At 49.9% G+C, this 24,279-nt stretch overlaps 1 protein-coding gene across 2 annotated transcripts in view; it reads left to right on the forward strand.

The window, feature by feature from the left end:
- Positions 1-23,793, forward strand: part of ACTR3B (actin related protein 3B) — a 103,145-nt gene extending 79,352 nt beyond the window's left edge. The window contains exons 12-14 of one of the 2 annotated variants that reach the window (XM_019930282.2): positions 22,630-22,685; positions 23,337-23,467; positions 23,682-23,793. In XM_019930282.2, the coding sequence (XP_019785841.1) occupies positions 22,630-22,685; positions 23,337-23,418 (138 nt within the window). In that variant the 3' untranslated portion in view covers positions 23,419-23,467; positions 23,682-23,793. Of the gene's footprint in view, positions 1-5,468; positions 11,026-22,629; positions 22,686-23,336; positions 23,468-23,681 lie in introns of those variants that run through there. The other variant, XR_002175396.3, reaches the window with a different exon arrangement.
- Positions 23,794-24,279: the final 486 nt, after the last annotated feature.

The raw sequence follows: 24,279 nt of genomic DNA on the forward strand, positions 1-24,279 counted from the left end.
CTCTGTCTGACTTACTTCACTCAGTATGACAATCTCTAGGTCCATCCATGTTGCTGCCAATGGCATTATTTCATTCTTTTTAATGGCTGAGTAATATTCCATTGTATATATATACCACAACTTCTTTATCCATTCCTCTGTCGATGGACATTTAGGTTGCTTCCATGTCTTGGTTATTGTAAACAGCGCTGCAATGAACATTGGGGTGCATGTATCCTTTCAGACCATGTTTTTCTCTGGATATATGTCCAGGAGTGGACAGGACTGCAGGATCATATGGTAACTCTATTTTTAGTTTTTTAAGGAACCTCCATACTGTTATCCACAGTGGCTGTACCAACTTACATTCCCACCAACAGTGTAGGAGGGTTCCCTTCTCTCCACACCCTCTCCAGCATTTACTGTTTGTGGATTTTTTGATGATGGCCATTCTGACCGGTGTGAGGTGATACCTCATTGTAGTTTTGATTTGCATGTCTCTAATAATTAGCGATGTTGACCATCTTTTCATGTGCCTCTTGGCCTTCTGTATGTCTTCTTTGGAGAAACGTCTGTTTAGGTCTTCTGCCCATTTTTTGCTTGGGTTGTTTGTTTTGGTGATATTAAGCCTCATGAGCTGTTTGTAAATTTTGGAGACTAATCCCTTGTCGGTCACATCATTTGAAAATATTTTCTCCCAATCTGTGGGTTGTCTTTTCCTTTTGTTTATGGTTTCCTTTGCTGTGCAAAAGCTTTTGAGTTTCATTAGGTCCCATTCATTTATTTTTGCTTTTACTTCCATTGCTCTGGGAGGTGGATCAAAAAAGGTATTGCTGCGATTTATGTCAGAGAGTGTTCTGCCTATGTTTCCCTCCAAGAGTTTTATAGTGTCTGGTCTCACATTTAGGTCTTTAATCAATTTTGAGTTTACTTGTGTGTATGGGGTTAAAGAATGTTCTAATTTCATTTTTTTACATGTAGCTGTGCAGTTTTCCAGCACCATCTGTAACTGAAGACATGAGAGATTCAGTTTCCTGTTGACCACATGAGAAATGAAGTCACTTACGTTACGGGGATGTGGGGAGAATCAAATAAGGGAACACGTAGAAGTGCTCTGTTGGCCGTCTGCACAATCACTGTTGTTATGATGGTGTCTAAAATTTTGCAGACGTCTGTGTAAAGGAGCATCATTCGTGGAGCATTTGTTGGCTACAGTAGTGGGTGGTAAGGTATGGCTACTATTCTAAACATTTGCAATTCTGATGCAGAGACAAGACATCCACATGACATCGTAAATAACACAAGGTCATGTGTAGGTGCTGGAGGATGCTAGGGGTCAGGCGTTCAGTCAGCCCGGGCTGAGCATCTGTGGCGATCTGCAAGGGTGACCTAATCATTCAGACCCAATGGGAGGGGTATCAGAGGACTCACCAGGAAGGCTGGGTGCACAGATTTGATCGAGAAGATTAGAACACGATGGAGGAGTGGGTAATCCGTTTCTCTGAAATTCTAATTAGGGGCAGCAATTGGGATCTGTAGTTTTTTCTTCTGTGCCGTCTCGACAAAACCAATTAAGTCTTATTGCATCTATACATCACCACGTGTACAGGCCATAAGCAGGAGAAGGCCTATTTAACTTGTTGCCTTTTGGCTTTTAATGGAACATCCATTTATTCCTGTGTATTAAGCTCTTAGTGCGTATTGGATATTACCTTCCATTTTTCCGTCAAATCCCTCTCCCACTTCCCCTTTCTCAGGCATCAGGGAGGAGTCTCTTGTGACTTTAAAAATGGTGAATGTGGGACCTCCAGGAAGTAGAGGAATGAACCAGGTGCTCACTAGACGTATGTTGGACCCTCCCAGAGCTTTCCGATTGAGTTATTAAATTCCTCAAGGTTTTAAAATTCTACAATCAAGCATCAACTTTATTAATTCCACAGTCTGTTAAGAAGTGGTCCCATTTAGGAATATTACTCAGCCATAAAAAAGAATGAAATAATGCCATTTGCAGCTCCATGGATGGACCTAGAGATGATCGTACTAAGTGAAGTAAGTCAGAAAGAGAAAGACAAATATCATACAATGCCACTTATGTGTGGAATCTAAAATAAGACACAGATGAACTTATCTATGAAACAGAATCAGACTCACAGACAGAGAACAGACTTGTGGTTGCCAAGTGGGAGAGGGGCTGGGGGAGGGATGGGGTGGGAGTTTGGCGTTAGCAGTTGCGAACTATTATATAGAGAATGGATAAACAACAAGGTCCTACTGGAGAGCACAGGGAACTACATTCAATATCCTGTGATAAACCATAATGGAAAAGAATATAAAAATAGAATGTATATATACGTTTAACTGAATCACCTTGCTGTGCAGCAGAAATTAGCAGAACATTGTAAATCAACTACACTTCAATAAAAAAAATAAACAAAGATGTCAGACCCAAAAGAAATGGTCCCATTGAGAACCTAATGGCGTAAGCCTTGTTCAAAGCGTACCCAAAGGCATTGGCAGATTAGATGAGCAGCCCTTTCTAAAACAGGGAAGGAAGAGTCATGGTACCTGTGATGGTTATTTTATGTGTCCACTTGGTTGGCCTCTGGTGCCCAGTTGTTTGGCCGAACACTAGTCTAGATGTTACCATGAAGGTGTTTTGTAGATGTGATTCACATCTACGATCAGCTGACATTAAAGAGATCACCCTCCCTGATGTGGTTGGGCTGCATCCCATCAACTGACGGCTTTACGAGCAAAAACTGAGGGTTTCTGGGGAAGAAGGAATTCTGCCGCAAGCCTGTTAACATAGACATCCTGCCTGAGTTTCCAGCTAGCCTGGCTGCCCTGCAGATTTCAGACTCAAGACTGTAACACCAACTCTTTCCTGACTTCCTAAATGGTCAGCCAACACTCTTAAGTTTCAGATGCGCGAAGTCCCTCCAATCATGTGAGCCAGTTCCTTAAAATAAATCCCTCTCTGGCCCCCGCCCTCACATCCATGCACATCTCCTGTTGGACCTGCTATTGGAGCCCCGACTGACACACCTGACCTCCAACCCCCTCTCTCGGGCTCAGGGCATCCTGGGAAATTGCCGGCAATGCTTTCCTCCCGAGCCCGGACCCGGCCTCAGAATCACCCAGAGGATGCTAGAGAGGGAACCTGTTTGCTTTTCTAATTGTAGGAGACATTCTTCATGGATGTTGACTAATAAATCAGTAATTGCTCTCGTATTAAGCACCAGTTAATTAAGTTTTCAGCTAACGTTTGTGGGCTTCTGATGCCACAGTACTCTGTTTAACATTAAGGGATAAGAGATGGACAAGGTACAGAGCATGGAAAGATCTGGGCTGAGCTGGGAGCTCCTGGGGGCAGAGGCAAGGGAGTGGCCAGGGCAGGGAGGCATCACCAGTTCCCATGACCTCCACCACCTGCTACCTTTGATAAACCGCAGATACGGGAGGGAGGCAAGGCGGGATGCATGATGGGCAGAGGGAGGGGACCACGTAGGCACCTGTGAGCTTGAAGCCAGAGAAGCCTGGGTTCACAGCGTCAGAGGACGCGCCCACCCCATCCCCCTTTTTAATGCTAGTGATCGTCAAATGACCTCTTCGAGCCAACTGGATATTTCGTGACGGCAGTCACTGGGTGATGAGGGAGTCAAGTCTTTAAGCAGAAAGGACAGCGGGCCGAGGAGGGTGTAGAAAGCAGTGATCGTGTTGTGCTCTGGCGTGTGGGAGGCTGTGGAGGTTGGGGGGTCTGACTGAAATAACAAATGATGCCTTTAATAAAGGAGGAGGAGCTTTGACATGAATAGCAGCCCAAGATTGGAGATTAATTTTTTAAGTGTTTTCTAACACGAAAAATGTAGCAAATCAATTCCGACCATTAGGAATTCGTGAAGACCTTCTAAGAAGAGCTCATTGCCAAAGGCAGATAAGGGAATTCGTGGTGGCTCTGAAGGCCTGGATACATGTGTCTCCAGGCATTAGGGGAATTGGCTTGCTTGCCTTTTGAACCCAAGTTGTCATCTTTGAAGTATCTCAGGGAACGTGCAGAGAAGGCCAATCTGGGTGAGGAAGCTGCATTCCCACACCCACTGCGCCCTCACCTGGCCCAGCCCGGCGGCTCTGATGGGGCATCTAGGGGCGTGTGGTAACGGGCTGGGTCTGTGTCCATCTGATGCTCCTGGGACATGCTGACCTCCTGGATGGTGGCTGCTGACCGCTGGCAGATGTGATGGGGCCGCTGCAAACGTGGCCAGGAAGCAAAGGACTCGGGAGCCTGGACACACGGGGAGCTCCTGGGACTGGAGAAAGTGAACAGTGGGTCTCGGATCATCACACATCACAAACTAGGACCATTCGGACCGTGGGCTGCTGGCTCCTGTGGGGTTTTGGATCTAAAGCACAAACTCATGAAAGTTCCCCCTTAATCTTTCTTTTCCTTAGTAATTTTTTTTTCATTTTTAAATAATATTTTTTATTGAAGTATAGTTGATTTACAATGTTGTGTTAATTTCTGCTGTACAGCAAAGTGACTCAACTATACATATATATATATATATATATTCTTTTTCATATTCTTTTCCATGATGGTTTATCACAGGATATTGAACATTCTACAGTAGGACCTTGTCGTTTATCCATACTACTTACAATAGTTTGCATCTGCTAATCCCAACCTCACACTCCATCCTTCCCCCAACCTCCTCCCCACTTCCCCTTAATCTTAAGTTGTTCAAGCACACCGTTTAAACGCGGGTAAAGGACCTTGGCCTCTACCTTTGATGTCCTCAGACCCCTTCTTCCTTCAGCACAAATCCTGCTTCAGCTCCTGGACCCCTGACATTGATGCTGGTCCCTCGTCATGGCCATCTCTGCCTGATTCACCTTCCTGTGGGTTTACTGCTCAACTCTCGAGCTGTATGTTAAATGCCTTGATGGTTGCACTCGTACTCTACTTTGTAAAATTCAATAATAAGTAGTAATGATGGCCATAGGTAGCATTTACAGTGTGCCAGGTCCGGACATGGATCCATTTAATCCTATTATAAGTGAGGACAGGCCCTGCATGTATTGAATGTTTGCTGTGTGCCGGACACTGAGCCAGGCCATTCACCGTAGTTTGATTATATCATCCTCAGATCTACCGAGGGCCTAGTGTGTTGTTTTTTTAAAAATTGAAGATTTACAATGTTTACAGTGTTATGCTAGTTTCAGGTGTACAGCAGAGTGATTCAGTTATACATATATATACACATATCAATTTTTTCAGGTTCTTTTCCGTTATAGGTTATTACAAAATACTGAGTATAGTTCCCTGTGCTATACAGTAAGTCCTTGCTGTTTATCTATTTTATATATAGTAGTCTGTGTATATGTTAATCCCAAACTCCTAACTTATTCCTTTCCCCTTTGGGAACCGTAAGTGTGGGTCTATTTCTGTTTTGTATATAAGTTCACTTGTATCTTTTTTTTTTTTTTTTTAGATTCCACATCTAAGCGATATCATATGATATTTATCTTTCTTTGTCTGGGCCTAGTGTTCTTATTCTCACGGGGGGCTGGAGGTGGGACCCCGTCAAGTAGGGAGCAAGTGGGGGAAGAGGAGGACTTAAATATACCAGGTCCTCGACCCGGAACCACAGACCGCCGGTCCCCAGGGACCTCCAGAACGGGAAGACCACGCATTGCTGTCGTGCGATCCCCTCAGTCTGAGGTACTTTGTTACGAGAGCCCTAGCAAACGAATACAGCATTCACGGTTCAGATGCTCAGAAACGCTGGTGCCTCCAAACCACCCCCAACGGCCTGTGTGCTGACTTTGACCACAGCAGCTTGTGATCCGTGGAGTCACATGCCGGGCTGCTTCGTAGAACCTTCCATGAACTTTCTCCTTGAATTGACCGGCGGTCCTGGGGGTGGAGGGTTCTCAATATCTGCCCAACTAGCTTGGAAAAGAGGGAGAAGACTGGGACTATGCTTAAGCCTAGAACAAGTATCTTCCCTTGGATGTCATCTGATGCCTTTTATTAAAAATTTTTTTTGGTTTTATTTTTTAATATAATTTTAAAGGGTACACTCCATTTACAGTAATTACAAAATATTGGCTCTATTCCCCGTGTTGTACAATACATCCTCGTAGCCTGTCTTTCACTCAGTAGTTTGTACGTCCCACTCCCCCATCCCTATATTGCCCCTCCCCCCTTCCCTCTCCCCACCTTTAGCCACTAGTTTGTTCTCCATATCTGTGAGTCCTGCTGCTTTTTCGTTATATTCACTGGTTGGTTGTATTTTTTAGGGTCCACATATAAGTGATGTCATACAGTGTTTGTCTTTTTCTGTCTGACTTATTTCACGTAGCACAACACCAATAATAATAATAATAATGACATGGATTGGTTTAAGCACTTATACTCTGCCAGCCACGGTTCTAAATGCTTTCTGTGATCAATTCCTCTAATTCTGACAAAACCTTGTGAATTGCTATTGTCATGGCCAAACAGAAGCATGAAGAGGCACTTCCTGACTAGCATATACTTTAATAAACAACGTTGATTTTAGTTTTTTGCACCTGAAAGGCCTTAAAGATTAGTATTTGGTTTTTGTTTTCACTATTCAGATAAAAGAATTCTGGCCCTCATCTCCAAAATTTGTGGGAGGTTTGGCATCTCATTGATATTTTGATGATTTTGTGGGCCGAGGGGGATATATACTCACATTTTTCCATGCATAGAAGTTGTAAATACTTATTTTAAAATTAGGGATGGTGATAGAAAGGAAGCTGGGTGGAGACAAATCAATTAAGAACTTGGAAAGCCAGCTCAAGTCATCTGCCGTATTCATATTCTTCAGTACCTTGCCCCAGCAAAAACATAAGCTATGCTGTACGTAATGAGATACTGTTCACATTTGGATTAAGGGATGGGTTTGCCAGGAACCTGACTGGGGTGCTGATCTAGAATATCTATTTAGACAATATTTAAGTAACTCAGAAACACAGTACCTGCTTCCCCGTATCCTGACATAATGAACAAAATGTAAATTATTAGCCCCATTCATGTGATAATAGACTCATAAAAAAATTCATTGCCGTCCACTCCAAATAGGGTAAAATGTTATATGACGCTCAAGGCATTTAATGAATGTCTTATTTGGAACATAAAGAGATATAATATGTTTACTAATAGAAAAGTCATTTCTTTCCACCTTTGCTAAATATACACTGGTCGAATGTTAAAGACTTGCTCTGAAGGGGCATCATAGTCCTAATTTTCTGGGCAGAACTTCATTTCTCTGTCTAGCTCTGTTTTACAGTGCACTGGGCTGGCCCCCAGCAGTGTCTGTGTTGATGTGCCCTCTTACCTCTCTTTCTGTACACCTTCCACATTCTGAGACCCCCCCATTGCTATTCCTCACATACCTGGCTTCCTAAAGCTGCTTTTGTGACCCTGAAGATTGCCCCAGTCAGCTTTCAAATGGGGTCACCAGAAAAAAATACAGGACACCCAGTTAAATGGAAATTTCAGATAAGCAACAAATAATTTTTTAGCATAACTATGTCCCATGCAATATTTGCAGCACATTCCAAACATTGTATGGGACAAACTTACACTAAAACGTTATTCATTGTTTACCTTAGACTTTGTTACATTTGGCAACTTTCCTTGCCCTGGTAGACCTCAGTAGTGATTTTGAGTAATTTCTTGGTTGAAAGGTGTGTGTGTGTATGTGTGTTTGTGGTGGAAGTGTATAAATGACTGCTTGGTTGGGTAAGTTAATCTTTGGTTTATAATTTAACAACAAAATCATCTCTCAGTGAAAACAAGAATATGAATGGTAAGCCCACTGTACAGAATGCTGTCCTGTACACGACATCGCTGGACACTTTGACGGTGCTTGTGAGAGGCGTGTCTCTTTTCCTTTATCAGTGAGCACACAAGGAGGTCAAGTGCCTGTTCTCCACATCCTGCTTCTCCAAACCATAGGAAGCTTTCTTTTGGGGCAATCCACTCATGCCTTCCGTTAATTAGTACATAACGGTGTTTAAAAGACCTGAGCTGAAAATCTGCAGGCCAAGATTTCAATCCTGGGTCCTCACTTATTGTGTGAACCTCAGTGTATTTATTTATTTTTTGCGGTATGCGGGCCTCTCACTGTTGTGGCCTCTCCCGTTGCGGAGCACAGGCTCCGGACGCGCAGGCTCAGTGGCCATGGCTCACGGGCCCAGCCGCTCCGCGGCATGTGGGATCTTCCCGGACCGGGGCACGAACCCGTGTCCCCTGCATCGGCAGGCGGACTCTCAACCACTGCGCCACCAGGGAAGCCCCTCAGTGTATTTCTTAACCTCTGACCCTCAGTTTCCTGGTCCCCAAACGGAGGATGTCAATTGAGCTGTCGAGTTTGCCGTGAGGGGGAAAGCTGATAGGGATGCGAGAGTGTGAGATGGGCCGTCTCTGGGTACTTGGTCCTTCGCTCTCTCCCCTGCCCTTGCTTTCCGACTGCTTAGGTTTCCGGGGGTTGGGGGAGCGTCACCCGTCAAGATGTGTGATTCCGGATGCCCGCGGTCAGTCTGACCCTAGGAAGCAGGTTTCCAGGCCGCGTGTCCCATAGGCGGACACCAGAGGGCGTCCTAGCACCGCCGTCCGCTCTGGTCCTGGGCGGCTCGCGGATTCTGGCTCCGGGCTGAGCGCCGAGTGTGCGGGGCCCGCGTGGCTGCAAAGTGCTGCGCTCACGATCCATCCTCAGAGGGCAGTTCCGAGCTGAAATCTGAGGGAAGGGAGGACAGATTACATGCATTAACGCTTCCAGGTTATTTAAAAACCTTATCACAGCACGGAGTGGTAATGAACCAAATGGGATTTGGGTGACAGAGAGCAAACTATTTTACGATTTTACCTTCAGAGACAGTGTGCCCCTGAAACCCTCTTGGCTCTTTGGAAACAAGAACTCAGAGCCATGGGCCAAGCCTGGGTCCAAGGGCCCCCCCCCTCCCTGCTGGCCGCACACCCAACTTTCTCACTGTGCGGAATTCGCCCGGGAGGTGGACCCAGATGCCTGAACCCAGGAGGGCTGAGGTGACTGTCACCAAATCCTCGTGCTGGGGGGTCCGGGAGCCTCCCTGTCTCAGGGCTACAATTTTTTTTCTCTCTTTCTATCTCTCTCACCACCCCCACCCCCCTGTGACTCACCCACCAGAAGCCGCAACTCAGAGGGGGGCAAGGGGCTGCACCCCAACTGTAGGATTGACCCCGATGGTGAGAAAGGTCAGCTCAGCACAGGAGTTCGTATGCACGATGGCGATTCTGAATAAGGAAGAGGGTAGAGGATCAGTACTCACTGCTTAAGAAGGCATGAAGGTGTGTCATCCATTTAAGAAAGCTTTTAGCTTAAAATGGATAAAATAAGGTTTTGGTGAATGAATAAATGGAACTAATTGAGTCATCTAGAAATTTTACATAAGGGACCATAGCTGAGAAGTTGCTGTGTTGATTCGTAAAGACAAAGGTCCTCTGTACTTTGCCGGCTTTAACGGATGGTAAGGATGAAAACGTTTCCGCAGTGCCTCTGGGAGTGAGTGTTATCAGGGAGTGGGCACAGGTGGGTGCGTGGGGATGGAGAGACGGCAGGAGGGTCCCTCCCCTCCATCCGCCCGAGTTGCTTCCCCCTCCTCTCCCTTCTCCATCCATCCCGTTTCTAACATCCGCTTTGCACTGTGGTGTGTGAGCCTGGATCATGGAAACCCCATCCTTCACTTGCTACACCCAAGGTGCCCACCGCCGCACTGATGGGCTGGAGCTGCCTTACCATCTCACCTTGAATGCGCAGGTGCCCAGAAGGAAATATTCAGCACCTTCTCGACTCTTGAGATTTTGTAGTCTTATTAGGAAAACTATATACGTTAATATGTGATCGAGGTTAAGCCTCTGATCTATCTACAAATGCTGCAGGATTTCAGAGGAGAAATGAGAGTGAAAAGATGGTATTTGGCTGGGCTTTCGCTGTCAGGTGAAATATTTTGGAGGGGAGCCCAGGTGGGGTGCTGGAGCTGGCATTATTCTCAGTTGGAGAGATTGGGGGTGAGCCGCAGTGCACCCCACCAGCAGGATGATGTAGAGAAATGACCTTCTTTTACATAAGGCAGTTTTTATCTGACAGGAGAGCTGAGAACGCAAACACCACTTCTCAGAGAACAGACCAGTGCGCCAAGGTATAGGACTGTGATCCCACCTGGCTGTTTCACTTGTCTTCATAGGAGTCTAAGATTGACCAGCAGATTTAACTGAAGTTCTTTCAGAAGAGCATCTAATCCATACCAGGTTTTAAGTATGAAAACCAGAACATTTAGTGGGCTCTATTCTGTGGACCTTATGCTGTGTACACATCTGAGGCACAGAGCTATGGCTTTTGAAATACATACAGCACTGCCTGATCTATGCCCTTGGGTTGTGCAGTCTTGTCCTTGGCGATCTGGAGAAATTGGAAGGTTCTTCATCACCAGCAGGCTGTGGTCAGCACTGGAGATAAGAGGTCGCAAAGCTCCTTGAGGCCACAGGGGACACGTTGGACAGCGGGATGGAGTAGTAGTTCTATTGTCCTAAAAATAATAGAACTTGTTAGATGCCCTTTCTAGAGATAGCGTGCCTAGTAATCAGTGAGAGTTGGACTGTTCCCTCAGGGAGTGTGGTGGATGCTGCGATGCACCACATACATCCCCCTCCCCCCCGCCCCCAGTGATGGAGGTCTTAGCTCCAGCAGACACCTCTCAGCCGGCAGCCCCTATGGGGATGCCTGGGCTGCAGCCTCCCCAAGGTCACATCCGTTTCATGGACCCCTGTTCTCCCACCCAGTCCCCCTCCAGTGACTCGCTGAAGTGGGGGGAGGGAGGTAACAGAGTCACTGCCCTCTGGCTTCAACTTGGATCAACTCTGAAGGGTGGTCCCTGGCTCACAGCCTCCACGCAGGGTCAGCTGAAGTCTTCTTCAGACTACATCCGGCTTGACCCCTCCCTCTTGACAGTGCTCCCCTCCCCTCCCCTTTCCTCCACTTCCCTTCCTTTCTCTCCCTTTCCCTCCCCACCCCCACCCCCATCCCCATCCCCATCCCCACCCCCATCCCCATCCCCACCGCCACCCCCATTCCCCACCGCCACCCCCATTCCCCACCGCCACCCCCATTCCCCACCGCCACCCCCATTCCCCACCCCACCCCCACCCCCCACCCCACCCCACCCCACCCCACCCCCACCCCACCCCCACCTCCATCCCCACCCCATCTCCACCCCCAGCCCCACCCCCATCCCCACCCCCAGCCCCACCGCCACCCCCATCCCCACCCCCATCCCCATCCACATCCCCACCCCCATCCCCATCCACATCCCCACCCCATCCCCATCCCCACCCCCATCCCCACCCCATCCCCACCTCCATCCCCACCCCATCCCCATCCACATCCCCACCCCCACCCCACCCCACCCCATCCCCATCCCCACCGCATCCCCATCCCGATCCCCACCGCATCCCCACCCCCATCCCCACCTCATCCCCACCCCCACCCCATCCCCATCCCCACCCCACCCCCACCCCCACCCCCACTCCCACCCCACCCCCACCCCCACCCCATCCCCACCCCGACCCCCAACTCCACTCCCGCCCCCAACTCCACCCCCGCCCCCAACTCCACCCCCGCCCCCCTCCCCACCCCCACCCCCATCCCCATCCCCACCACATCCCCAACCCATCCCCATCCCCGCCGCATCCCCACCCTCATCCCCACCCCCACATCTCCGTCCCCACCCTGCCCCCACCCCAACCCTCATCCCCACCCCCATCCCCAATCCCCATCCCCACCCCCACCCCCGTCCCCACCCCATCCCCATCCCCATCCCCACCCCCACCCCCATTCCCAACTCCACCCCGACCCCCAACTCCACCCCCACCCCCAACTCCACCCCCACCCCGATCCCCCCACCCCACCCCTGTCCCCACTGCCATCCCCACCCCCACCCCCATCCCCACCCCCACCCCCGTCCCCACCCCCATCCCCACTCCCATCCCCACCCCCACCCCCATCCCCAACTCCACCCCGACCCCCAACTCCACCCCACCCCCAACTCCACCCCCACTCCGATCCCCCACCCCATCCCCACCCCCACCCCGATCCCCACCCTCACCCCCAACTCCACCCCATCCCCATCCCCACCCCCACCCCCACCCCATCCCTATCCCCACCCCCACCCCTACCCCCACCCCACCCCCACCCCCAACTCCACCCCGACCCCCAATCCCCGACCCCACCCCCCACCCCGCCCCCCTCCCCACCCCCGCCCTCCTCCCCACCCCCGTCCCCATCCCCACCCCCATCCCATCCCCACCCCCATCCCCACTCCCACCCCCACCCCCATCCCCACCGCATCCCCACCCCCACCCCCCGTCCCCACCCCCATCCCCACCCTCACCCCCAACTCCACCCCCACCCCCACCCCCATCCCCACCCCCACCCCACCCCCAACTCCACCCCCACCCCACCCCCATCCCCACCCCCACCCCACCCCCAACTCCACCCCGACCCCCAACTCCACCCCAACCCCCACCCCCCCACCCCCACCCCCACCCCATCCCCACCCCGATCCCCCCACCCCATCCCCACCCCGATTCCCCCACCCCATCCCCACCCCCCCACCCTCATCCCCACCGCCATCCCCACCCCCACCCTCACCCCCAACTCCACCCCCACCCCCATCCCCACCCCCACCCCCATCCCCATCCCCACCCCCACCCCCACCCCCACCCTGATCCCCCCACCCCATCCCCACCCCGATCCCCCCACCCCCATCCCCACCCCCACCCCAATCCCCATCCCCACCCCACCCCCACCCCATACCCACCGCTACCCCATTCCCATCCCCCTCCCCATCCCCACCATATCCCCACCCGCACCCCATCCCCATCCCCATCCCCACCGCATCCCCATCCCCATCCCCACCGCATCCCCACCCCCATCCCCCCCATCCCCATCCCCATCTCCATCTCTATCTCTATCTCTATCTCAGACTTGGCCTCCCAGGACCCATTCTGACAAAGTGGCTTATGGTTTCACAAAGGAGACAGCCCTGTGATCACGTGATGGCTGTGTGGTCTGCTAGTGCAGAGGTGTGCATGCCAGAGAATAGGGAGAGAGGATTTTCCCCTCTTGGGGGGGGTGGTCACATCAATCTGAATGGGACTTTATTATTTTCAAGGATGTAGGAGTTCCCCAGGTGGCCTGGAATGAAGAGGCAAAGGCACAGAGACTGGTGTGCAGAGGGAGGTGAGCACTGCAGCCAGAGGTTGGGATGGCCCGGCACGGGTGTGGAGAGACCAGGCAGGACCCATGGAGCCTTGGCTGCCGTGCTCGGGGCTTCACCCTGGAGCCAGTGGAGGCCATGGAAGGACTGCAAGCAGCAGAGGAACGTGAGCATGTTTCTCTGCAAGAAAGGCCATTATTGTAGCACAGCGTCGACTGGGGGTGGGAAGGCAGGGTTCCCACCGAGAGCTGGAGGTCCAGATCGCTCCTCTCTGCTGATTCAAATGCCTCCAGACCTCTAAGATACAACTGGGATGCCACCTCCTATGAATGGATGTCTCCTTTCCTTAATGCTACCAGACCCCCGGTGTGTATCACAAAACTCCACACGTTCTCCTGTGGATTCCTATACAGCCCCTGTAAGTCCATCAGTCATGGGGTGTGCCATGGGTCATAGGATATGCCACTGGCTATAGGTTGTGCCAGTGGTTCTAAGGTATGCCTCGGTCATAGGGTATGCCAGTTGTTCTAGGGTGCGCCATATTTGAGGCTGCCTCTGTTCTCTGGACCAGATCACACTTTGACTTCTTTTAATCACAGAGAGAAATTTTAAGACACCAAGATATAGAAACTGGCTCATGTGTTTGGAAGGCCCTATATGTTCTACCAAGGGCAGTGGTCGGAGAGTTTCCAGCTTGTTCTGCTTCTCGGCCCTGCCTCTGGTGGGGGGGGGGTGACTTAGAGTTGTCTGAGCAGGGACTTCCCTGGCGGTCCAGTGGTTAGGACTTCACCTTCCAATGCAGACAGTGCGGGTTCGATCCCTGCTCGGGGAGCTAAAATCCCACATGCCTCGTGGCCAAAAAACCAAAACATAAAACAGAAGCAGTATTGTAACAAATTCAATAAGACTTTCAAAATGGTCCACATAAAAAAAAATCTTTAAAAAAGAATTGTCTGAGCAGTGCTTTGCCCTGGGGGTGCACGCAGAGGCACACAGAGCAACGGCAGAGGGGCTTTCTCACAGGACGGGCAGACAGAAGCCTGGCCCCCTCACCAGCAGCACCACAGAGGGGTTCTCTCCATTTCTGTCGTGTTTTTAGCCATTAGAGACTTGAGGTGAAAACCAAGGACAACCTCTTTACCTTATTCGGAGGACAAAGGGTGCATCTCTCCCTAATCTGTGACTTCTCAGGGGAGAGATTGTCAATGTTGGAGAAATCCAGTTACCGCTTTCTTTTCTCTCTAATCTGTATATATCAGAAAGAGCATGCAAGCAGGGTTCCCTTCCTCAGGGCCGGTAATTAGGAGATAAACATGTGTTCGTATTTTCCATTGGATGAGGGCCTGTCTTCCTGGAGAAGCCTGGCACCTGGGTGGACCTTGCCATCAGCTCTGTTGGTGTCACTTGCTCCAGGAGGGAGGAAAAAGGATTACGTAGTAGTTGGGGGTTCCGTCCCTTTTGGGAGTTTTCCAAGTAGTTACCATTATATGATTTATTTCATCTTCAGATTTTATTGAGGGCCTATTATATGCCAGTGTATCCATCTTCTAGGCCTGCCACAAAAAACTACCACAGACTGGGTGGTTTAAACAACTCAGATTTCTTGTCTCCTGGTTCTAGAGGTGGGAAGTCCCAGATCAAGGTGTCTGCTGGGTTGGTTCCTTCAGAGGCCTCTCTCTTCTCAGCTTGTAGACACGTGTCTTGATCGCCACATAAATGCATGTCTGCCTGTCTTGTATGCACGTCTGACTCTGTGTTCGGATTTCCGCCTTTGATAAGGACACCAGCCATCTTGGATGAGGGCTCCCCTACTGACCTCATTTTAACTTGATTTGCTCTGTAAAGACCCTATTTCCAAATAAGACCACGTCATGAGGTACTGGGGTCAGGGCTCCGAAATACGCGTTTCAGGGAGGACCCAGTTTGATCTCCAACAGTTGGCGGGGTGTGAAGTCCTTCTTTCCCCTTTGCCCCATGTTTGAGGGTGTCTTGGTCTATATTTATATCTGTGCCTAAATCCCTATAATTTGCAAGAGCGTATGCATGCTTCCCCAAACCATGCAAGAGACGTGTGGAATTTCATTCCTGTAACAGGTCAGCATCGTGACCCATAAGCCCAGGAAGAGAGAAGCGGAGTCTGGGTGGCCAGCACTGCCAGGCTGCCGGCCTGGCCTCTGCCCACAGATGCACATGCACGGCCAGAGTCTCCCTCATAAAGGATGTCCCTCCCTTGGACCTTAATTTCTCTCCGGAGCTGGAGGCCCCGTGCTCAGCGCCTCTGCTCCAAGCTCTTAAGCACGACCCAGATCACTCTTTTGTGTCCTTTCCAGAATTAAAAGAAACTTCTTGGTCAAGCCTGCAGTCAATGACATCTTTTCTGGTGGAAAAAAGTAAACCACGTCTAACATCTGTGATTCTAACGCGCGCTCTGTGCCGTGCAGCCCCTCCCCCGCCTTCTCCAGGGAGCCCGCTTGGGGCTGAGCCACCCGGCTCCCCAGCGAGGACCCAGCGTGGACCGGGCTTCCCCACAGATCTCCCCCACGGGAGGGGGAGGGAGTGGGGGGCAGCTGCCGAAGGCGAGGGGTGCGTGGAGCTTTAGGGATAAGTTGTGGGTTTTCTTGCAGACATTTGGCAACTGTCTGCCAGTGTAACTTAAATGGTTTTCTTTTCTTCTTTTTAAAAATTTATTTATTTATGGCTGCGTTGGGTTTTCGTCGCTGCGCGCGGGCTTTCTCTAGTTGTGGAGAGTGGGGGCTGCTCTTCGTTGCGGTGCGTGGGCTTCTCTTAATTTAGGTGTGCAGGCTTCTCATTGCTGTGGCTTCTCTTGTTGCGGAGCACGGGCTCTAGGCACGTGGGCTTCAGTAGTTGTGGCACGCGGCTCAGTAGTTGCAGCTCGTGGGCTCTAGAGCGCAGGCTCAGTAGTTATGGCATGTGGGCTCAGTAGTTGTGGCACATGAGCTCAGTAGTTGTGGCATGTGGGCTCAGTAGTTGTGGATCGCGGGCTCTAGAGTGCAGGCTTAGTAGTTGTGGTGCACGGGCTTAGTTGCTCCGCTGCCTGTGGGATCTTTCTGGACCAGGGATCGAACCCGTGTCCCCTGCATTGGCAGGCGGATTCTCAAACACTGCGCAACCAGGGAAGCCCCTAAACTGTTTTAAAAAATTAAATTCTGTCCAAAGTTTCCAGTTTAGAGCCGCAGACGGTGTGTTGGTTTCAAGCTGTTTTTCAGGATGATCTACTCAGAACTGGATCTGTAAGAAGCAGCCAGGCCGAGCTGGGAGGGCAGGCCAGGCGCGGGAGTGAAGTCAGCCGTGTGTGCCTAGCTCCCGCCCCATCCGTCACCCGCAGCCCTGGGACCCTGGGGACTACTGGCAGTATCAGAGAAGCTCACAGAGCCTGTGTTTCTGACCAGACTGTGCATCTACTTGACCAGCTCTCAGATAAGACAACCGTGCAGCTTCCTTGTAGAATTACATCCTTCTAGCATTTTCTATTGGAAATCTCTGAAGAGATTCTGAGAACAGACAGCTTCTTGGTGCAAAGATTCTCATCAGACTGTTTATTTTCTCTCTCCCCATGAAGTATGTCGGGAGTAAAATTAGAGCCGATCAAGTGTCTGGCTGCAGTCACCTGGTTAAAGCGCTCAGTCACTGGGCAGTTGTCACTCAGAAGGTGGTTTCAGAGACCCTCCCCCTGCCCCCCGACAAGGCCACCGAAGAGCATGTTTCCCACTGCCCCCTCTTGTGATTCGTTATTTTATTTATGTCCCTAAAACTGGCCACCAGGTTCCCTGAGTCCCCATCACTGTATTTGCTTCTACTTTTGGGGAGGGAGAGGGACAGTGTGATGGGGGAAGCAGAGGTCGGCAGGGGGAGGAGGCGATCTGAATGTGGCGGTGTGAGATGGAGAAGGCCTCGGGACACCTGGTGGTGAGGGATGTGTCCTGGGAACCAGTGATTGCTCAGGAGGCAGGAGGGGCAGGGCTGGTAGGGGAGGGAACGGGGGAGGGCAGGTGCCCAGGGGAGGTCGAGCCCTGCCACCCTCCGGGTGGGGAGATGGGCCTTGGGGAATCTGCAGGCAGCTGCGGGGCAGGGGATGGGAGGACGGAGTTGAGGGGCTCGTGGTGATGTGGTGAAGAAAGGGAGGGTTTTCTCCAGCTTTGGCCCAGCCGGAGCTCCTGGACCCTCGCTGGGTGGCCGGGCACCGGGCTCCTGGCTGTGGGTGTGTCAGCGTGTCCCCCATGCATGGGGCCTGCTTTTAAGTGCTCGCGTATTCCAGGAGGTCACGTTCAAAGCAGGCATGGACCACCATTCCAAAAATATAGTCCATGGATTCCCTTACTTTTGGGGAGCAGTCATACCCCATTGTGAGTTTGTGGCCTGTTATGAATGACGTGGAATGTGGTGGCTTCTCTCGATGGACCCCATGCCCTGAGCGACCCTGACATTCCCCACCCCAGGCCCCGGCTGGCTTACCTCCTCCAGGTCTTCTCCATCACCTTTTCTTCCAAACCCACCTGTCCCCTGTCCCCCGAGGATGTTGCGAGGTGGGTAGTTAGCCGTCTGACAGACTCAGGGCAACACTGACCTTCTGATCTGGGGTTATGGCATCAGGATGGTGACTTGGGACGTCAGCCCGACTGCGAATTGGCTTGGTTTCTCTGTATTTCAATTGTCGTGTGCCGTGTCAGCCAACGCCTGGCTATTCCAACAGTCCAGTGTTGCCGGGTCTGTCTCCATAACAGGGCCCTGGCTGGGCCTGACCTGCAGGGTGGCTGTGGGGCTGAAACGCAGACACAGCTGGTCCTTGCTTTCCGAGACAGGCATGTTCCTGGAAAGCCACACATTGCAGCAGATTTTCCCATGAAAAGTAATGGCAGGTGAGGCGGTCCTAGGTGTGTCCCTCTGCATGTTTCTACTAACAATCAATATAACATTTCCCACTATTATTTGTAACAATAGCATACATTAAGTGACAATGAAAATGCATAACGCACAGTGTGGGCGCTAAGAGGTGGGGTTCTGGAGTGGGGCTGGGATCAAATTCCAACCTTTTCTTTTCTGGTCAAGAGATCTTTGGTGAGTTACTTCACCTCCTCTGAGCCTCACTTTCCCACCTGTCAGATGGAGGTCCTAATCGTTGCTGCTTCATAGGGTTGTCTGAGAATTCAAAAGGTGCACATTCCTGGCTCATTGTAGCTCGATAACTTTTAGTCAGAGGTGCTCCCTGTAAAATGAAAGGGATAAAGAAATATGCGTGTGGCTTCCTTTGGTTGTAGAGGTCTGTAGGGCTTGCTGGAAAGAAACAGACGACCCTGGGGAAGACAGGGGGGTGACTGGTGGTGGATGAAGGAAAACATCACAGAGAAAGGAAGGGGGAATCGAAGGAGAGAAGGGCCACTGTGACATCACTGACACATCACGATGACATCATCAAACAGTGGTGTTGCACTGTTGGTGGGAATGTAAATTGGTGCAGCCACTATGGAGAACAGTATGGAGGCTCCTGAAATAACTAAAAATAGAGCTACCATGTGACCCAGCAATCCCACTCCTGGGCACATATCCAGACAAAACTATAATTCAGAAAGACACATGCACCCCTGTGTTCATAGCAACACTGTTCACAATAGCCAGGACATGGAAACAACCTAAATGTCCATTGACAGATGAATGGATAAAGGAGATGTGGTATATATCTACAATGGAATATAAAAAAGAATGAAATATTGCCATTTGCAGCAACATAGATGCAACTAGAAATTATCATGCTAAGTGAAGCAAGTCAGAAAGAGTAAAAGACAAATACCATATGATACCACTTATATGTGGAATCTAAAATATGACAGAAATGAACATATTTATAAAACAGAAACAGACTCATAAACACAGAGAACAGACTTGTGGTTGGCAAGGGGGAAGGGAGAGCGGGAGGGATGGATTGGGAGTTTGGGATTAGCAGATGCAAACTATTATACAGAGAATGGATAAACAACAAGGTCTTACTGTATAGCACAGGGAACTGTATTCAATATCCTGTGATAAACCATAACGATAAAGAATCTGAAGGGCTTCCCTGGTGGCGCAGTGGTTGGTTGAGAGTCCGCCTGCCGATGCAGGGACACGGGTTCGTGCCCCGGTCCGGGAAGATCCCACATGCCGCGGAGCGGCTGCGCCCGTGAGCCATGGTCGCTGAGCCTGCGCGTCCGGAGCCTGTGCTCCGCAACGGGAGAGGCCACAATGGTGAGAGGCCCGCGTACAGCAAAAAAAAAAAAAAAAAAAAAAGAATCTGAAAAAGAATGTGTGTATACATATACCGGAACCAGTTTGCTACACACCAGAAATTAACACAACATTGTAAATCAACTGTACTTCAAAAAAACAGCTGGGCTGCAGAAGGAGATGGTGCTGTGACTCCTTGCAGCTCCGACGCACCCACAGAGCAGAGATGAGGCCACAGTCTCCTCATCACGTGACTCCCTGGCCCCCTGACTCCCAGCAAAGGCTGCCCGATTGATTTCTCCTTGCTCACATCTCTTTATAACATCAAATTTAAAGCAAAGAGAAAACCTTGTGTAATTTCCTGGAACCAGAGCTTCCTGATGATCTCCTGACTTTTTCTCAGGCAGGCAGCAGGACAGGAGAGAAGCCAGTCCCACCGTGCAGCACCGGGAATCCCAGGGAGCCGGGGACCACAGGAGCAGGGGGTCTCACAGGGGTGAGGGCACACCCAGGAGTGTTGTCGCGCCCTAAGCACTGCAGCCCGGGCAGCTCCCTGCCGTCCCGCGGATCAGCCCACGTGCACGGGCTTCAGAGGATTCCAAAGCTTAAATGAAAACTGCCCAACGAGTGGAGGACTCTTTACCATCCGATCCGAATGCCTCTCCCAGGGGCCTGTTGGCAAGGCGTGAGCTGTGAAGAATATTTCCCACTGCTTTCCAAAATGAATGCTCACGCTTCCATTTTAACTTTACTTGCATAGCTGGCAAGAAGAAAGATCTAGACCTGTAATATGAGAGATTTTGTAAGCTAGCAAGAGAATGGATTCAGTTTACATAGAGGCAATGTTACTTGGAAGAGATCGGTTAGGTCAAAGTTACTGGGTTAATTATAGCAAGTTGGTAAGTGAATTCAATTTTCTATGCAAACATTGTTCCTAACTCTAAGGGGACAGGCATGATTTTCTGCAAAAGCATATTCTAAGATTTCTTCTAACAAACGTTTAAGGGGATCTTGAGTTAATCTAGGTTTAAGGTTATAGGTAGGTAATGAGGACAAATTCTCTGAAGATGGAGGCTGATAATGACCAGACATAGAGCATGTCCAATTTGACCTTAAAGGAAACTTTGTCCGCCTTGGCAGGGAATATCTTTTGTTCTGCTGCAAAGCATGTGGCTGTAACAATGAATGAACAAAGTGCAAGCGGCCGACAGAAGAGTGTTTTCCATATCGTGCAGAAGTCACGTTTTTATCCGTGATTTTTCCTAGCGTGCAAACTAGTAAAAGAAGAGCACGGGAAGCTCCAGCTAAGCAGACGAAAAGGGAACAATAAAGATAAGAACGGAAATCAGCGACCTAGGCGGCAGATAAACGAGAGAGAAAATCAGTGACACTGGAAGTTGCTTCTTGGAAAAGGTCAACCAAATTGATAAATCTCTAGCAAGACTGATTGGGAAATAAAGAGATAAGGCCCAAATTACCAGTGTCAGGGATAAAAGGGAAATATCCTACATGATAAGGATAAGAGAAGGTTTTGAACAATTTATGCCAAAAACATCCACAAATTCCACAACTTAGATAAAAATGGGTAAATTTCTTGAAAGACAAACTATCAAAACTCACCCAAGAAGGAGTAGATATACTGAATCACCCTGCGTTTATTAAAAAATTGAATTTGTAGTTAAAAACCTTCACATAAAGGAAACTATAGCCTTAGTGGTGAAGTCTACCAAAATTTAAGGAAGACGTAATACCAATTCTTAACAAACTTTCAGAAAACTGAAGAGGAGAGAATACTTTCCAAATCATTCTCAAAGTCCAGTATTACATCGCTACCCAAACCAGAAAAAGACAATACAAGAAAATAAAACCACAGACCAATAGACATGATGAACTCAGATGTTCTTAACACAACTTTAGCAGTTTGAATCTAAAAATATATAAATATATAATACATCATGGCCAAAAGGGATTTATCCCAGGAATGTGAGATTGGCATTTAAAAATCAACATAATCCCATTTGTTTCTTTTTTCTTTTTCTTTTTTTTTTGCGGTACGCGGGCCTCTCACTGCTGTGGTCTCTCCCGGTGCGGAGCACAGCCTCCGGACGCGCAGGCTTAGCGGCCATGGCTCACGGGCTCAGCCGCTCCGCGGCATGTGGGATCTTCCCGGACCGGGGCACGAACCCATGTCCTCTGCACCAGCAGGCGGACTCTCAGCCACTGCACCACCAGGGAAGCCCTATTTTTGCTTTTATTTCCTTTGCTTTAGGAGACAGGTAAAAAAAAAATTGCTATGATTTATGCCAAAAGTGTTCTGCCTCTGTTCTATTCTAGAAGTTTTATGGTTTCAGGTCTTACATTTAGGTCTTTAATCCATAATAAAATCTCCTTGCAAGCTCAGGGGAGAAGTGTGGAAGGCTGAATAACGCCTGCCAAAGATGCCCAGCTCCTAATCCCTGGAACCTGTGGATGTTAACCTTATGTGGCAAAAGGGACATTACAGATACGATTAAGTTAAGATCTTAAAATGGGGCAGTTACCGTGGATAATCCAGGTGGACCCTAAATGTATCCCAAACGTCCTTGTAAGAAGGAGCCAGAGGGAGCCTGTTAGGTTGCAGGAGAAGGCAACGTGACAGTGGAAGCAGGTGCTATGCTGCTTGCTTTGACGCTGAAGGCAGTTGCTGTGGCTCATTCCAGAAGGAATGAGCCCTTGAAGCTGGAGGCAAGGGAAAGATTCTCCCCTAGAGCCCTGGGTGCAGCGTGGCTCTAGCAGCACCGTGATTTGACCCAGTCCTGGTTTTCGACTTCTAAACTCCAGAACTGTAAAAGAAGCTATGTGTGTTGTTTTAATTCACCGTTTGTGATAATTTGTTACAGCAGCCATAGGAAACTCATACAGGGAGAAAACTTGATATGAGAAAAAGCATCTGTGCAAGGCGGGGACCCTGCAGTAGACACCCTAGCTGTGTTGGTTTGCTAGGTGGACAGGGTGGCTTACACGAGAGGATTTGTCTTACAGGTCTGGAGGCTGAGCTCGAGGTGTTGGCAGGGCTGTTTTCTGAGGCTGGTTGGGAGAAGCTGTTCCAGGCCCCTCTCCTGGCTGCTGGTAGTTCGCTGGCAATCTTTGCTGTTCTTTGCCTTGTAGGTGTGCCGCCTGGACTACATGACAGACCCGATAAAACCCTGGACACCACGGCACAGGTGAGCTTCCCTGGTTGGCACCACTTCGCATGCGTTGTGTTGTCACACACTTGCTGGGAGTTGTGTGTTCCCCTGTAACTGCACTGGGAGAGACACCTGCAAGCTTGGGGCTGGTTCCTCCAACCACGACCTTTTCTCATTGCTGGTTTTAATCTGTATCTTTTCTTTATCATAAACCATAGCCACGAGGATACCAGCTTTTCCTGAGTCCTGTGGGTCCTTTTAGTGAATCATCAAGTTCGAGAGTAGTCTTGGGGACCCACTGACACGGATATATCACATAGACCCCCACACACATCTTGGGTGAAAATGGAGTTCTATAGGCAATGATGAACGTCTATAGTCTTTGCTTGGGTAGTGCATGATAATAATGTGTTTTGGGTGCTGAGAATGGAATGGGAGTGTCAAGAGAATTGGCCTTGGGTGCATCAGCTCTATGGTCCAGGTGATGCTCTGTCTTGGTCCTGCAGCAGAGGAAGAATGAGAGGGCTGAGATTTGTTTCCCTGGTGATGGTGGCCACGTGGTCGTCTATCAATGGGCTGTAGGTATCTCTCTTCCTGTCCTGTGATAGTGGGCACAGGGGCAGGTAACATCCAAGGCTTGGAGCTGACCAATGGATCCATAGAGAATTTGGTTCCTTCCCACTTCAGAACTCTGATGAGGTGCCAGGCTGTGGGCGTGAGATCTGTCTTCCCCCGTGGCTGCCCAGAAGTGCTGGTGACGCAGCCTTGATGCGTGAGGAGAAAATGCCCCGTGGGATGACTTTGATCAACGAGGGAAGGTACATGCAAGGAGCCAGCATCCTCCCACTTCCTTCCCAGATGAATGGTTCCGAGATGCAGAGGTTCTAGACATTCCCATAACATCTCTTATGACTAAGCAACTAGGTGTGTTTTTCGTGAAAGTGTAGCCAGCTCTGAAAAGCATGACCTTTTATCTTCTTTCCCCTCTTCCCTACCTTGTTCTCCTTTCCCTGTCACTCTTGCTTCCTTAAGGTTGCACCTGCAATCAAACGTGAGCACATCATCTTTGCTCAGGCTGTGTTATAGGGAATCCTGGCTAACACAGCATGCTATGATAATGGGATGGATTAAAGGAAGTTGCGATGAATGGAATTTTGCAGAACAACTTGCCTTCCTCGAGAGACATGGCTCTGTTGTCCGAGTCATCACAGAATGAGTGCTACAGGGGTAACCTGGGCTTGGCAAGTGGCTCAATGCTTCCCAGCTCTTCAGGGTATGAGGACACTTTTTAATGTAAAGAAGTGTGTAGGTGCTCACATAATGACAGATGAATGTTTAACATCAGTGCCAAAGTTCTTCTTTGCCTCTCCAGACACACTATCTGGCCTTCTCCATCTGTTCTGAGCCCTGAGAGGTTGCCCTATATTGACTCACCAGGTCCTGGGCCCTAGGTGGGGAGAGCCCGGAGGAGGATGAGGTCATGGTGCTAATTTCTCTGACCCCTTCAGCTGTGGAGCTGCGACTGGCTACAGCCCCTCCGCTGCCCCCTCATCTAGAGGTGGAAGGCTCTCCACTCCTCCTAGCTCTGGGGAGCATCATCATCTTTTCGTGATTTCCCTGGATTAATAGT

This window comes from Tursiops truncatus, chromosome 9, assembly GCF_011762595.2.
Source record: "Tursiops truncatus isolate mTurTru1 chromosome 9, mTurTru1.mat.Y, whole genome shotgun sequence".
In the NCBI taxonomy this organism is placed as follows: Eukaryota; Metazoa; Chordata; class Mammalia; order Artiodactyla; family Delphinidae; genus Tursiops; species Tursiops truncatus.